Here is a 16,838-nt window from a genome sequence, read left to right on the forward strand (position 1 = left end):
CTGTGAATCTGGAAATTGCTGATGAGGTCAAGTCAGGTTAAGACAACAAAGGGCATTTGTTGTTATGTATTGTCAAATGCGCATACTGTCGCCGGGGATAGCTGGTAGTGCATTATCTGTAAGTAACGCCGATTAAGTAGCACGGATTCAATTTGAAAATCCTCATATAGGTTTATTTAACGGCTAAGATTGCAACTTGCAGTTACAGTATATTATGTAACCACCTTCAAATCTGCTTGTGCTAGCTTACAGATGACATTTTGCCTGGGTTCTACAATGGCCATGCCTAAAACAACACAAAGTTCTTTGAATCTTTAAAAATTAATCTACTGGATGTTAGCATTGCCACCTGTGAAAGCACTTATTGCCCATCACTGAAATGACCCTGGTAAACTGCTCAATTCAAGAATGAGCCGCATTGCTGTGGGTCTGGAGTCTCACATAACCAAGTACGGATCACAGCTTTCCTTCCCTAGGGAAGATTAACTAACCGGATCTGACTTTACAACAATTAATAATAATTGTCACGGACATCATCAATAAAAAAACGGTTTTGCATTCCAAATTAATTGCTTGCATTTAAATTCCAGGAGTTGCAGAGTTGGGATTTGAACTCAGGTTCCTAGAGTTTTAGTCCCAACCTCACGATTCCTAGTCTAGTGACATTATGACTAAATTACAGTATCCCTGAATTACCAAGTGCTTAGAGTCACAGTCATAGAGTCAATGAGTGATACAGCATGGAAATAAACCCTTCTGTCCAACCAGTCCATACTGAAAATAATCACAAGCTAAACTAGTTCGACCTGCCTGCACTTCACCCAAATCCCTCCAAACATTTCTTCATCGTGTATTTATCCAATGTTTTTTAAACATTGTAACTATATTTTCATCCACTACTTCCTCTGTAAATTCAATCCACACATGAACCACACCCTAGATTAAAAATTGCCCCTCATTTTCTAGTAAATCTTTCTCCTCTTGTCTTAAAAATATGCCAGTTGTCTTGAAATCCCCCACCTTAGGGAAGAGGCAACTGCCATTCACTTTAACTATACCCCTCATGATTTTATAAACCTCTGTAAGGTCACTTTTTAATCTTCTACACTCGAGTGAAAACAAGTCCTAGCCTATCCAGCTTCTCCTTATAACACAAACCTCTCATTCCTGGCAACATCCTGGTAAATCTTTTCTGAACTCTCTCCAGCTTAGTGATAAGCTTCTTATAACAGGGTCATCGAACTGGACACGATATGCCAGAAGAGGCCTCACCAACATCCTGTACAACTTCAACATGACATCCCAATAGCTATACTCAAAGTTCTAAGCAATGAAGGCAAGCATACCAAACACCTTCTTAACCGCTCCATTTATATGTGACAGAGGAGACAGAGATAGAGGGGTTTAGGAAGGGAGTTCCAGAACTTAAGGCTTCAGTAGCTGAAGTCATGGATACCAATGTTGGAGTTAAACTTAAAGGACGCTTAAAGGACCAGATCTGGAGGAGTATAGCAGAGGACAAGGCTCCTGAGACAGGGAGACACATAGCCATGAAGAGATTGGAAGAACAGGGGATAAAATTCAATTTGTTGTTGAACAAAGAGACCTTGGAGCACAGGTTCATAGCTCCTTGAAAGTGGAGTTGCAGGTAGACAGGGCAGTGAAGGTGGTGTTTGGTACGCTTGCCTTTATTGGTCAATGTATTGAGTATAGGAGTAGGGAAGTCGTGTTGTAATTGTACAGAACATTCCGTTAGGCCAATTTGGAAGACTGTGTGCAATTCTGGTCTCCCTGCTATGTGAAAGATGGTGTGAAACTTGAAAGTTTTCAGGAAAGATTTACAACAATGTTGCCAGGGTTGGAGAGGTTGAGCTATAGGGACAGGCTGAAAGGCTAGGGCTATTTTTCCTGGACAGTCAGAGGATGAAGGTGACCTTACAGAGGTTTATAAAATCATGAGGGGCATGGATACAATACAGAAGGTCTTTTCCCAGGATTGGGGAGAGTCCAGAACTAGAGGGCATAGGTTTAGGGTGAGAGAGAAAAGATTTAAAAAAGATCTAAGCTGTCACTTTTTTTACACAGAGTGGTGCATGTATGGAATGAGCTGCCAGAGGAAGTGGTGGAGGCTGGTACAATGACCACATCTAAAAGACATCTGGATGGACATATGAACGGAAAGGGTTTAGAGATATGGGCCAAATACTGGCAAAGGGGGCTAGATTATTTTAGGAGATCTGGTTGGCATGGATGAGTTAAACCGAAAGGTCTATGTTAGAGATGAAGATGTGATTGCTGGAATCAGGATGAGCAGCACCCAGACAAATCTATGGGACAACAGTCAACAGAGTCTGATGAAGGATCATTAACCTGAAATCTTAACTCATTTCTATGTCCACGGGTCCTGCCAACCATTTCCAGCTCATTTCAGATTTTGAGCATTTGTACCACGTAACCTTAAGCTGTTAAATTTGTGCCACTCAATCAATAAAGCTCATTTACCACGAAAAAATGAACAGCAAAAAGAAGCTGACTGTGGTCTCCAGCATTTCTGTGGCAGACAGCAACAAACATCAATAGCTATTTTCAACCACCACTACTCCAATGCATTGTTAAGGAAACTTTTATATACTATTAAGCACAGAGGCTATTTCAGGGTAAACTTATACATCTAGTATAAAAGCAGAAAGTATGGGAGAAACTCAGCAGGCATGTTGGCATCTGTAGAGAGACAAACACAGGTCAATGTTTCAAGTTTGATATGACTTCTAACCTGAAGAAATGTCATGGGACTTGCAACATTACTCTTGTTTCAGTCTGCAGAGATACTTACAGACCTAAAACAGAAATTGCTGGAAAAGCTCAGCACACCTGGCAACATCTGTGCACAGAAATCAGAATTAATGCTTTGGGTCAAGTGATCCCTCTACACAACTTTGAGGCAATATAAGGAAGGGACACTTGACTTAAAATGTTAACTCTGATTTCTCTCCACAGATGCTACCAGACCGGCTAAGCTTTTCCAATTTCTGTTTTTGTTCCTGATTTACAACATTGGCAGATCTTTTGGTTTTTATATGACAGACATGTTGAGTTTCTCCAGCACTTTTTATTTTGATTCTAGATCTCCAGCATCTTTAGTATTTTGCTTTCATTTCAGTTGTTTGCTCCTTGAGTGAAGCACAATTTTACCAAATCTCCTCTGTACACCATTTCAAAAGGTGTGCAAGGCAAATTTTTTGCTCTTCTGATTCTTAGAGAATTTTATATATTCATTTAGCTGTGCACTTCCAAATTTTATTGGAGATAAAGCCTAAAAAGGAAATTAAATGTCTTGAACATGTGGCTCTTACAAGAAGATCATTTGAACACTGTTTCATACAAGCATACAAATTAGGAGCAGAAGTAGACCAATCAACTCTTCAAGTCTACTCTGCCATTCAATAAGATCATTTCTGATCTAGTTGCGTTCTGAATTCCACATTTCCTCCCATTCCCATAATCTCTGATTCCCTTGTCTACCGAAATCTGTCCACCTCCACCTTAAATATATTCAATGACCTTCTCTCCGCTGTCTTCTGAGCAGAGAATTTCAGAATTGTACAACCCTCTGAGATAGTGAAAAAAAAACCCTCATCTGCCTTAAAAGGGAAATCCCATTGCCCCTTAGCCCTAGATTCATCCGCAAGAGGAACTATCCTTTCCATATCTTCCTGGCCATCATTACAGATCTTATACATTTCAACCAAATCACTCCTTTCCTCTGAACACCCATGACAACAAGTCCAGCCTGGTCAATCTTCTCCAGTAAGACAATCCAAACATTCCAGATATCCATTCCAATGTGTTTACATCCTCCTTTAACCTGTTTTTCTAATCAACCTGTTCAGAGATGCTATTACACACCTCTGGAGCAGATAGGACTTCAACCAGGGCCTCTCAGTCTAGGGGCAGGGACACTACCACTATATCAGAATAGGCTCTTCCTTAAATAAGGAGAAATGTGGTTGAATGATAAATATTACCTCGGGCAACACTGAAAAACACCTCTTCTTTAGAGTGTTGCCATGGGAACTCTTCTATCCAGGAGGGCACAATTTTAACATCTCATCAGCAATGTGTCAATCCCTCACTTGCAGCGTCAGCCAGGATCAAAAACTGACTCTCGAGAGCTGGATTTAAATCCACAATCTCCACTTTCAAAGGGAAGACCGCTACCATCTGAGCGGCAGCTGGTAAATGTGATGCACACATGGACATAAGTGATTAACATTGGAAAAACATCGACAGAAATAGCAAGAAGTGTAAAATTTCCAATCTACTCCCTTTCACAATTATAATCCCCATCCCCACCCCCAATAAGGTTCAGCTAGAAATTTTAATGGAAAAGGGGTACAGTTTGCTTCCTACTTCCAACCCTGTCCAACCAAGACAAACTAGCTAAGGCACTGGACCATCCCAATAGTACATCTCACAGCTAACCAAGTGGCTGGTGAAATAAGCAGCTGCATGGCCTTCCAGGATAACAGGACCATTCCCATGGAAAGACCTCTATCCTGTCTTGAATTAGACTGAAACAGTTGTTTACTGGGTGACAAGTATCCCCATCTGGATTAACATCTGGAATAATTGTCTAACTAGCAAGAGTCCATTTATACATGTAAAGCTCAACGGTTGCTTCCAGTTTGACATACTAGAGTCAGAAATAGGTTCTGCTTCCATAAGGAATTTTCACAAAAAGAACAAAATCATGCAGCATCTGTTTTTTCACAAATTACTATCTCGCAGGACTCTTCAGATGAGGTACTGTGGTTTTATACTCAGTGATATTATAACAGATATTGGCTCCTGTCCAGTAATTCTTCATTTTAAAATTCTATCCTCTGTTTTCCAGATTGCCCGTGACCTGGTCCCTTGATTTTTCTCCTGCCTCCTTCACCCCTCCAAAGCTCCTGCAAACTTGTCAACTCGACTTCTTGTGCATCCCTAACTTCCAATATTCTGTTATTGCTGCGCCTTCCAGTAGCAGGACAGAGAGCACAGTAATAAAAAGGGAATGGAAACAAAATCAGAAAAGCAAGCATGAGAATGTAGGTAGCTATTAGAAGCTTGAAGTTTGCCAAGACGTTGCTACATGCTTAAAATTATAACTATGAGTATACTATAATGAATTCACTGTGAAAATAGCTTGAGGTAGCTTCCTTGTCTTTAAATCACTTCTGTAGCCTCATCCCTCCCCATCTCGAGGACCTTCTTCAGTCCTACAACTCTCCACTCCTTCCCCAAAATGTCCAACTGTAGTTTCTTACACATACCTGATTTTCATCGTTCCACCATTGTCAGATGTGTCTTCAACTGACAAGCTTCTAAGTTCTGGAACACATTTCCCATCTCTAGACATTCTGTACTCCTACAAGATGGTCCTTAAAAACCACTTCTTTCATTCACTGAGCTTTCAGTTAGTGCCCCCATCTATCTCCTCATTTTTCTTCCAATCAACTTCTGCACACAGTTGTTTTGAACTGCTTTATTACATTAAAGGTATACTATAAATGCAAGCTATTGTTAGTAGAAAAGAAGATCAGCAAATGAAGTCCCCCACCTGCAATGCAAACTTTACAAGTGCTCCCTCCCCATATTGAATATCAACATAAATAGCATCAAGCAAGCAGGTCACAACTTGCTTCAACCTCCATTGTTTTCAACTGTGTGTAATCGTTTAAACATTTACAACATTAAACATTTGTCTATTCATTCATTTAACAAGGCCAAATATCTGGGTTTGTGGTCTTCCGGCCTACAGTCTTTGGAAGTGGCTTAGCACAAAATGATCCTGCATCCTTATTATCGTCATCATTAAATAAAGCTTCATCCAATTGAATGTACTCTTCTCTACACTAGATCCACGATGAGGTTTGATGACAAAATCAAAGCTGACAGTGCAAGACAGAAGGAATGCTGCAGTCTACAATGCCACTCTGCTAGGACAGGTATAAGCCAAGGCTTTGCCTCCCTGTTATAACGAATTACAAGGCCCCTGAGCCACAATTCCAAAGAAAGAAGATTTCTCTCAGTGGCCTAGCTGCTCAACATCAACAACGCATATTAATTAACCATCCAACACATTGCCTCCTCATGAGCGAACTAGCTGCTTTTCCCAGTAAAACAGTGACGACATTTGTGAAAGGAGCTCTTTGGTGGCAAAGCTTTGTGGGGCACCCTGAGGATGTGAGGAGCACAGCGTGAGCACAAACTTGTGGGTTGTTTCTCTCACGGAGGAGCACAATACACTTCAGTTCAATGCCTCTGAATGCTTCAAGCATGACTAAATGTCATTGCCTTTCCTCAGTTGTCAGGCCTTGTACACTCCATTCCCTGAATGTGTAGATGTCAGGTTTCCATGATCAAGTTTCACTTCTCCTACTGCATGCCTAACACTTGAAGATCTTGTCACCCACGTAATCAAACTTCATTGTTTTTCACAAAACACTTCAAGAGAAAAGGAACAGACCTGGCCTGTGTCACACAAATTAGCAAAGAAGCGAGGATGTTTTCTGTGTGAACCTGAGACCAATGCTTTGCACAAATACACCATTTGAGCCCGTGGAGCTAGTTTTAAATATACAAACAACTCATCACCGTCTTTGAATCAACTCTGGGCCTTTTGCATGGGTGAAGTAAAATTCAGCACCAGCTCGCTCTGCTATTCAATTAGATTCTGGTCAGTCTTCCCCCATTCTGCCCATCAGAAATGGATTGATCTCAGCCTCAAAAGCTCCAAATGACCCCCAGCATAAATTTCAAAGGTTTCCGGTGTCCAATAATGCGTGTAGACAGACCCTCCCGAGTATCCCAGCTCTAATTTTAAGCTTATGTCTTTCTATTTTTGATTCCCCCATCAGGATAAAAAACATTTCTCTGCATTCACCACATGGAATCCTTTTAATGTCTTAAACACCAAACATATGCAACTGGATTTAGCCTTTTACAACAACATGATTTGGGCATTAATCCAAAGACGTCTCAGATCAGAACCAAGTGCTAATTGCAGTCAACTATTAAGGTCAATGAACCACGTTTAGAGTGATCGTCCTCCTACATGACTTGATTTCTTAATGAGACCATTACAGCAAATGGATTATAGCTGCATTTGTGAATCCAAAGTGGTCCAGGAAGTTTATGAAATAAGTTGCCAAGTCCAATTGTAAATTTCAAACATGGAACATTCTTAAATTGAGAGCTTCACATCAACTCAATCAACATATCTTTCCCTTTTTTAAGAATTAATAAGCCTACTCTGAATTTACACAAAAAGTTGACATTTAAAAAAAAATTAATTCGTGGGATATGGGTGTCAGTGGCTAGACCAACACCTATTGCCCAGGAAGGCAGTTCAGAGTCAACCACATTGCTGTGGGTCTGGAGTCACATACAGGCCAGATCAGGATGATGAATTTGCTTCCCTAAAGGACATTAACGGACCAGAAGGACTTTTATCACAATTAGCACTGGTTACATGGCTATTCTTAGCCTAGATATAATTCTCACTTCTATCAAATTCAAGTGTCACCACCTGGTACTGTGGAATCTGAAATGATGTCCCCAAAGCATTAATCTAAAGAACTGTATGGCTAGTTCAGAGATGTTTTCACTAATAATACGACCTCCCCTTAATTGTAAATATGAAGTTTACCCTACAGACATCCTTCTTGCTGCAGAAACTACTACGTGCACATTTTCACTGAAAGGGAAACGGTATTCATCTGTTTCTGTAACAGGTTTAATGCCATATTTCTGACTAGGTGACATGCTGAGATTTGATCTCACAGTGTAAGTCACAACTGCAGTTCTGGTGTGATTGCTTGCTCTGTATGTCTGTAAAATGTTGGCTAATTTGGACGAGAGTGAATTAGTTTCAGACCCAATTTACATCAACTTGAACTTTGCAATGAAACTGCACCTTTGGTTAACTCTCATTTACCTGACTATCTGATAGCAAAGGAAAGGCAACTGCTTGTTTGGCCATTGAGTTAGATCATTCCCAGTGCATATGTGCCTCTTTCCTCCTCTGGGAGGAGTTCCAGCTCCATTCCTGCCTCAGCACATCTGCTGCTTATTCCATAGTCATGGCTTTGTTAACTCCAGACTCAGTTATTCCAACACAGTTGTGGTTGGAGTCTATAAATCCAGGGTCTGCATCCTTCCTGCACTTGGTGATCTATATTGGCCCCCAGTTAGGCAACATCTCAACTTTAAAATTATCTTTCTTCATTTCAAATTCTTCCACAGCCTCACCCCTCACTATCTGCCCAGGCCCGCAATCCCTTACCGGATCTCTGTGCACTTCTGGTTCTGACCTTTAGAGCAACTATGCCTTCAGTTCCCTATGCCCTGGAAATCTCTCTATAAGGTTTTCTGCTACCCATTCCTCCTTCACAATTCTGTGTAAAACCTACTTGTTGACTAAACTTTTCACCACTTGCATTAGTAGCTCCTTATTGGCTTGGTGTCAACTTTTGTTTGATATCGCTCCTGTGAGCTTTGGGATCATATGCAACACCACTATGAAAGTGCAAATAGCAACTGTTATTCTGCTGATGCGTATCTTTAATTCATTAACCTGCTTTAGATTCTATAAATCCTAATGGGTTCAACAGTTGCTCTGGGGAGAGAACTGCTTCGGACATCATCCGCTAACTGTAAATTTAGAATTATGTTAGCTTCTTTTCAATGTCCTGATAAAACAGTTTAAATCTATCAACTCTATCAAATTCTACAACTATTAAGTGTACACTCCATTCCCTGAATGTGTAGATGTCAAGTTTCCATGATCAAGTTTCACTTCTCCTATTAAGTGTCAGTGGTGCTGAATATGTAGTAGTCTTGGCTTTGTAAGGAAGTAGTGGTTCAAATATTCTTTTTGAGACATAATATCCAGTCTTACGCTGGAGGGCTGCTCGAAACTGTCTTTTGAGTAATACGTACATAGAACATAGATACATAGAACGATACAGAACAGAAACAGGCCCTTTGACCCATTTCTGTGCCAACTGTGATGCAATTTCAAGATAATTCCATCCACTTGTGCCATATTCTTCTACTCCCTACGTATCCATACCTTTGTCTAAATGACTCTTAAACTTTGCTAACATTTCTGTTTCTTCCAGCTCCCCTGGTAGCACATTCCATACCATCCTCTGTGTTAAAAAAAAATCTTCCTCATACACCTCCTTCAAACTTTTTCCTCTCACTTTAAACCTTTTCCCCCTTGTATTTGATACTTCCACCTTGGAAGAAACACTCTGATTATCCATGCTTTCCATGTCTATCATGATTTCATATACCCCCATTAGGTCACCCCTCAGTCTCTGATGCTGTAGTGGAAACAATCCAAGTTGGTGCAACCTCACTTTGCAGCTAATACACTCCAAAGTTTGATGCAAAGTACTTATGTGTTGCAAAGCACATTAGGATATTGTGAGATTGTAAATGGTGTGAAGTAAGTGCAAATTTGTTCTGCTAAACAACACAATAACATCACCAATACTCAAGGAAATGCAACTTCAATCTGTACACACTAACAAGTAACATTCTGACCAATTTGCACTCCTCTAAGGCCACTGTACCCTTTCAGAGGTACAGCATACATGTGTAATTGAAAGGAAGAATGAAATGTAACTCTAAGTGAAAAATTTAATCATTGTGAGGTTCCTTTGCACCAGCATCTTGCATTAAATTTCACATCAATGCTTAAAGAAAGTCAACAATAATTATGGAATATCAAAATTTCTACCTGCATCTGGTGGCTCTGTTGGCCTGCAAACAGCCTCTGCATCACATGGATTGGTATCCTCTGCTAACTGGAATGCAGTTATGATTTCATTGAAGTAACTGAAGTATTGTTTAGGCTCCAGATTGGACTTTTCACAATTGAATTCAGATTCTTCCTGATAGTCCTGAACAGAAATGTGGAGAAAGTTAAACATCAGAATCTATTTATCTGAGGTCTGTTTTAAGTGCATACTTAGGCTTGGCAGAAGGAATCCGGGAAAACACAAAGGCATTTTACACTTACGTGAGGAATAAGAGAATGGTCAAAGAAAGAGTAGGGCCGATCAGGGATAGCATAGGGAACTTGTGTGTGGAGCCTGAGGAGGTAGGGGAAGCCCTAAATGAGTTTTTTGCTTCTGTCTTTACGAAAGAAACGACCTGTGTAGTGAATGAAACCTTTGAAGAGCAGGTGTGCATGCTGGAATGGATAGAGATAGAGGAAGCTGATGTACTGAAAATTTTGTCAAACATTAAGATTGACAAGTCGCCAGGCCCGGATCAGATTTGTCCTCGGCTGCTTTGGGAAGCGAGAAATGCAATTGCTTCGCCACTTGCGAAGATCTTTGCATCCTCGCTCTCCACTGGAGTCGTACCTGAGGACTGGAGAGAGGCAAATGTAATTCCTCTCTTCAAGAAAGGAAATAGGGAAATCCCCGGCAATTATAGACCGGTAAGTCTCACGTCTGTCGTCTGCAAGGTGTTAGAAAGGATTCTGAGGGATAAGATTTATGACCATCTGGAAGAGCATGGCTTGATCAAATACAGTCAACACGGCTTTGTGAGGGGTAGGTCATGCCTTACAAACCTTATCGAGTTTTTTGAGGATGTGACTAGTAAGGTTGATGAGGGTCAAGCTGTGGATGTGGTGTATATGGACTTCAGTAAGGCATTTGATAAGGTTCCCCATGGAAGGCTCATTCAGAAGGTCAGGAGGAATGGGATACAGGGGAACTTAGCTGCTTGGATACAGAATTGGCTGGCCAACAGAAGACAGCGAGTGGTAGTAGAAGGAAAATATTCTGCCTGGAAGTCAGTGGTGAGTGGGGTTCCACAGGGCTCTGTCCTTGGGCCTCTACTGTTTGTAATTTTTATTAATGACTTGGACGAGGGAATTGAAGGATGGGTCAGCAAGTTTGCAGACGACACAAAGGTCGGAGGTGTCGTTGACAGTGTAGAGGGCTGTTGTAGGCTGCAGCGGGACATTGACAGGATGCAGAGATGGGCTGAGAGGTGGCAGATGGAGTTCAACCTGGATAAATGCGAGGTGATGCATTTTGGAAGGTCGAATTTGAAAGCTGAGTACAGGATTAAGGATAGGATTCTTGGCAGCGTGGAGGAACAGAGGGATCTTGGTGTGCAGATACATAGATCCCTTAAAATGGCCACCCAAGTGGACAGGGTTGTTAAGAAAGCATATGGTGTTTTGGCTTTCATTAACAGGGGGATTGAGTTTAAGAGTCGTGAGATCTTGTTGCAGCTCTATAAAACTTTGGTTAGACCGCACTTGGAATACTGCGTCCAGTTCTGGGCGCCCTATTATAGGAAAGATGTGGATGCTTTGGAGAGGGTTCAGAGGAGGTTTACCAGGATGCTGCCTGGACTGGAGGGCTTATCTTATGAAGAGAGGTTGACTGAGCTCGGTCTCTTTTCATTGGAGAAAAGGAGGAGGAGAGGGGACCTAATTGAGGTATACAAGATAATGAGAGGCATAGATAGAGTCGATAGCCAGAGACTATTTCCCAGGGCAGAAATGGCTAGCACGAGGGGTCATAGTTTTAAGCTGGTTGGTGGAAAGTATAGAGGGGATGTCAGAGGCAGGTTCTTTACGCAGAGAGTTGTGAGAGCATGGAATGCGTTGCCAGCAGCAGTTGTGGAAGCAAGGTCATTGGGGTCATTTAAGAGACTGCTGGACATGCATATGGTCACAGAAATTTGAGGGTGCATCCATGAGGATCAATGGTCGGCACAACATTGTGGGCTGAAGGGCCTGTTCTGTGCTGTACTGTTCTATGTTCTATGTTCTAACACAAGCCTGAAGATCTGGACTGAACCACTTGTTGCTTTTAGCCAACCCTGTCATTCTTGAAGATCAGGTCTGATCTTTGATCTCGACTCCACTATCTCCAAATATATCCATAATGGAAATGCTTTACAAGTTCTGTAAGGATATTGTCTTTCCCTCATGAAGGGGAAACTGAAGCCTGTAGCAACTGACCCGTGCATCATGATGGCTCAACTGCAGACAGTTAAAGGAAGGCATTATCTGGTTAAACATGCAAAGGCAGAAACATGGAAATATTGTACCTTCCTGTCTTCATATAGGCAGTTGTGAATACCATTCAGAACCCGGTGCAGGTTTTCGATAATTAAATAATTTGACGAATTCTTGGCAAACTTTTCGAGAAGTCCATCCAAGCTGAATGACATTTCAGACACTGTTAAACGTAGCCAACATGTATCAGTCTGCACAGTGAGAAAGAATTCAGAAATTACTCAATGTTGAGAAGGACTAATGCAAATGTGCTGGCATTAAGGGGTTGGCTATCAGACTACATAGGACTTCAGGGCTTAATGAATGAGACACGTTTTTCGCCTAAAACACGATGTTGAGAAAATCTACCTGTGAACAAGCTAACATTCAAGTTCAGTGGTTAATAGAGAGGACAAAGGAAATGTTGGCCTTTGTTTCAAAGGGAATACAGTATAAAAATAGGGAAGTTTTGCTAATGCTATACAAAGCACTGGCCAGACACACCTAGAATATTGTAAACAATTCTGGCACTGTTCTGAGTAAGCGTCCCTAGACCCAAAATGTTAACTCTGATTTCTCTTCACAGATTATGGAGCATCTGTGCTCTGCATGTACCAACCAACCCAACCTTCCAACTGCCTCCACTTTAACTCCCCTCCCACTGCCACCGCCACATGTCCACCCTTAGCCTCCTCCACTGTGAGAGTGAGGCCAAACATAAACTGGAGGAACAACACCTCGTACTTCACTTTGGGAGCTTACAGCCCAATGGCCTGAATACTGGCTTCATCCGCTTCAAAATCTCTCCACCTCCAACCTGTCTGTTTTCCTGCCCACCTGTCCACTGACCAACCAGAACACCACCTTACCTGCATCCACCTATCTCCATCTCACTGAGATAACAAAGTGTGGAGCTGGATGAACACAGCAGGCCAAGCAGCATCTCAGGAGCACAAAAGCTGATGTTTCGAGCCCAGACCCTACATCAGAAAAGGGGGATGGGGACAGTGTTCTGAAATAAATAGGGAGCGAGGGGGAGGCAGATCGAAGATGGATAGAAGAGAAGACAGGTGGAGAGGAGACAGATGAGTCAAAGAGGCGGGGATGGAGCCTGTAAAGGTGAGTATAAGTGGGGAGGTAGGGAGGGGATAGGTCAGTCCAGGGATCATGGACAGGTCAAGGGGGTGGGATGAGGTTGGTAGGAAGGAAATGGGGGTGCAGCTTGAGGTGGGAGGAGGGGATAGGTGAGAGGAAGAACTGGTTGGCAGGCAGGGACGAGCTGGGCTGGTTTTGGGATGCAGTGGGGGGAGGGAGATTTTGAAGCTTGTGAAATCCACATTGATACCATTGGGTTGCAGGGTTCCCAAGCGGAATATGAGTTGCTGTTCCTGCAACCTTCAGGTGGTATTGTTGTGGCACTGCAGGGGGCCCATGATGGACATGTTGTTTGCGGAATGGGAGGGGGAGTTGAAGTGGTTCACAACTGGGAGGTGCAGTTGTTTATTGCGAACCGAGTGGAGGTGTTCTGCAAAGCGGACCCCAAGCCTCCGCTTGGTTTCCCCAATGTAGAAGAGGCCACAACGGGTACTGCAGATGCAGTATACCACATTGGCAGATGTGCAGGTGAACATCAACTTGATGTGGAAAGTCTTCTTGGGGCCTGGGATAGGGGTGAGGGGGGGAGATGTAGGGGCAGGTGTAGTACTTCCTGCGGTTGCAGGGAAAAGTGCCAGGTGTGGTGGAGCTGGAGGGGAGTGTGGAGCGGACAAAGGAGTCACGGATAGTGTCCCTCCGGAAAGCAGACAAGGGTGGGGAGGGGAAAATGTCTTTGGTGGTGGGGTCGGATTGCAGAGGGCGGAAGTGTCGGAGGATGATGTGTTGGATCTGGAGGTTGGTGGGGTGGTACGTGAGGATGTGGGGGATTCTCTTTTGGTGGTTATTGCGGGGACAGGGTGTGAGGGATGAGTTGCGAGAAATGCGGGAGACATGGTCGAGGGTGTTCTCGACCACTGTTGCGGGGTAGTTGTGGTCCTTGAAAAACAAGGACGTCTGAGATGTATGGGAGTGGAATGCCTCATCCTGGGAGCAGATGCAGTAGAGGCGAAGGAATTGGGAACAGGTGATGAAATTTTTGCAGGAAGGTGGGTGGGAGGAGGTGTATTCTAGGTACCTGTGGGAGTCAGTGGGCTTGAAATGGATATTGGTTTCTAGGTGGTTGCCTGAGATGGAGACAGAGAGGGCCAGGAAGGTGAGGGAGGTGTTAGAGATAGTCCAGGTGAACTTGAGGTGGGGTGGAAGGTGCTGGTGAAGTGGATGAACTGTTCGAGCTCCTCTTGGGAGCACCGGGTGGTGCCGATACAGTCATCGATGTAACGGAGGAAGAGGTGGGGTTTGGGGCCTGTGTAGGTGCGGAAGAGGGATCGTTCCACGTGACGTACAAAGAGGCAGGCATAGCTTGGGCCCATGCGGGTACCTATGGCCACCCCCTTTGTCTGTAGGAAGTGGGAACCTACCCTCCGCCATGCCCCACAACCACCCTCTATTTATTTCTGGGCTGCCCTCTGCACCCCTACCTCACCCAACCCCACCCCCAATCATGACGATGCAGCCCGAAATGTTGACATTCCTGCTCTTCGGGTGCTGTCTGACCTGCTGTGTTTTTCCAGCTCCACATTTATTGACTCAAGCTTCCACTATCTATAGTCCTTACTATTTCCAAGTCACTTTAAACTTAATTAGTTGGTTCAAGTATGAGTCAATCTGGGGATTTTGCAATGCAGAACCAAACATAAATAAGTGGCTACTATGCTTTGATGGCTCTTTAATGATTTGTTTGGCTTGGAAGTTTTTGACGAAGTGTACTGGGAATGGTTTGTGTAGTGCTGAATGACACAGCAAGCCAAGATGTCAAATCTTACTGTTCGGCCACACGATATAATAGATGACGTAGGTATTATTGAGAAGCAGGAAGGTGTTACGCTCCAAATAGGAACCATGGCATAGGGGAATTGTCACCTTCTCGGCATCATTGTCAGCTGTGGTTTGTGGCTTTGTAATCTCCTTTAGGCCTGCAAAACTCTGTAATATCTGCACTCTGGACTCCTCAATATTCCCAGTCTTAATTGTTCCACCATTGAGAGCGGTGCCTTTCAGCTCCCTTGGACCTAGGGTCTAGAATTCCCTTCCTCTACGCTTGTTACATCTCCTTCTTCCTTTAAGGTGCTTCTTAAAACTTGGGAAGGCGGTGGTGTCGTAATAATGTTGTTGTATTAGTAATCAAGTGTTTCAGTTTACACTGTGAGAGCATGGGTTCATACCTCCTTCCATGACAGATGGTAAAATTCAATAAATATCTGGAATTAAGATGGCAACCAAACTATTGTTGATCATTGTAAACATCTGTCTGGTTCACGAACGGTATTGAGGGAAGGAAATCTGTTGGCTTACACGTAGCTTCAGGTCAACAACACTGTGGTTGCCTCCTAACTGCCCAGCAACCACACAGTTCAAGGGCAGTCACTGATGATGGTGCAACTGCTGGACCAGTCATTCACACCAACGTCCCAGGAATGAAATTAAAAATTATCATTTCGGTCACCTGCCCTTCTGACTCAATCAATATTTGGTTAATAATGCTCCGCTGAAGTAACAGGATATTTTATTCACCGTAAAGCGTGGCACAAAGATATCACTATCATGCTGAATGCATTATAATGTAGTCCATGCAAGGTTCCAAGATAGCCAAAATATTATTTAGCACATTCTCAAAATATGCAACCTCAACAACTTTGGCGATTGATATATTTGGTTGATGATTTATTTTAGAAGTCTAGATTACAAAAACTGGACTTCAAACAGGAAGAAGATTCATGTATTCCAAGATCCACTGCAAGTCAATAAGTAACTCAAGACTTGGGGATTGAACTTTACCTCTCTTTTATCACACTCCGATTTCACTGCCTACATTAAAATACAGAACAGAACAGAACAGCATGGGACCTTCGGCCCACGCTGTTGTGTCGACTATTATTCTACTAAGATCAAACTACTCTGCATACCCTACATTTTATCATCCTGCATGTGCCTATCTAAGAGTCTCTTAAAAGTCTCTAAAGTATCTGACAAAGTCTCTGAAGTTTCTGACTTTAGAGGTGACAACAACTTGCCATCTTCTTTTCCTCAAAGATTAAAGTTCCTGACATTAACAAAGAGGATGGGCAGCTAATTGTTTGTCCATAAATACGCCGAAAAATCGAAAAAGTACTACAAATTTTGTGAAACATCTGGTGTAAGTGAAATGCAAGTTCCATAACCATTCAATTAGAATTACTGCTAGCTGTCCTGCTGGGCGGGATTAAACAAAGTCAAATCTACCAACACAAACATCTGCAGCTGAATGCTGCCTTTCAGATAATTAGGATAGTCAAAGGATTCCATTGCACTTTTGAAAGTCTTTTGTGGTTTCATCTCCAGAGAAAGGACAGAAAGTCAAGCGACAGAAAACAACTGCCTTCAGACTTGGGTTACTACATTGCTTATTACATATTAAGACTGAATACCACAATGCATGATATTCGGGGAAATACAGACTCCAATCTCATGTTACATTATTGAAAGACTATGCCATGAACTCTACCACCTTTTATGAGTCAGTTTACTTTCTACGCTTCTCTGCGTGTTTGTAGTGTACACATGCCCAGCCTTCAGGGTTCCAACTAACTTTCTGTGCGTTTCTCTCTTTTTTTTTAATTCCACC

General features: G+C 42.7%; 1 protein-coding gene across 2 annotated transcripts in view; it reads right to left on the reverse strand.

Annotated features, from left to right (window-relative positions):
- The window catches only part of kitlga (kit ligand a), a 142,987-nt gene that overhangs the window by 57,297 nt on the left and 68,852 nt on the right, over positions 1 to 16,838 (reverse strand). For both annotated transcript variants that reach the window (XM_048549600.2, XM_048549601.2), the window contains exons 4-5: positions 12,136 to 12,294; positions 9,794 to 9,956 (exon numbers count right to left, since the gene is read on the reverse strand). In XM_048549600.2, the coding sequence (XP_048405557.1) occupies positions 9,794 to 9,956; positions 12,136 to 12,294 (322 nt within the window). The remainder of the gene's footprint in view (positions 1 to 9,793; positions 9,957 to 12,135; positions 12,295 to 16,838) is intronic.

The sequence above is a fragment of the Stegostoma tigrinum genome, chromosome 18 (genome assembly GCF_030684315.1).
Source record: "Stegostoma tigrinum isolate sSteTig4 chromosome 18, sSteTig4.hap1, whole genome shotgun sequence".
NCBI classification, from domain to species: Eukaryota; Metazoa; Chordata; class Chondrichthyes; order Orectolobiformes; family Stegostomatidae; genus Stegostoma; species Stegostoma tigrinum.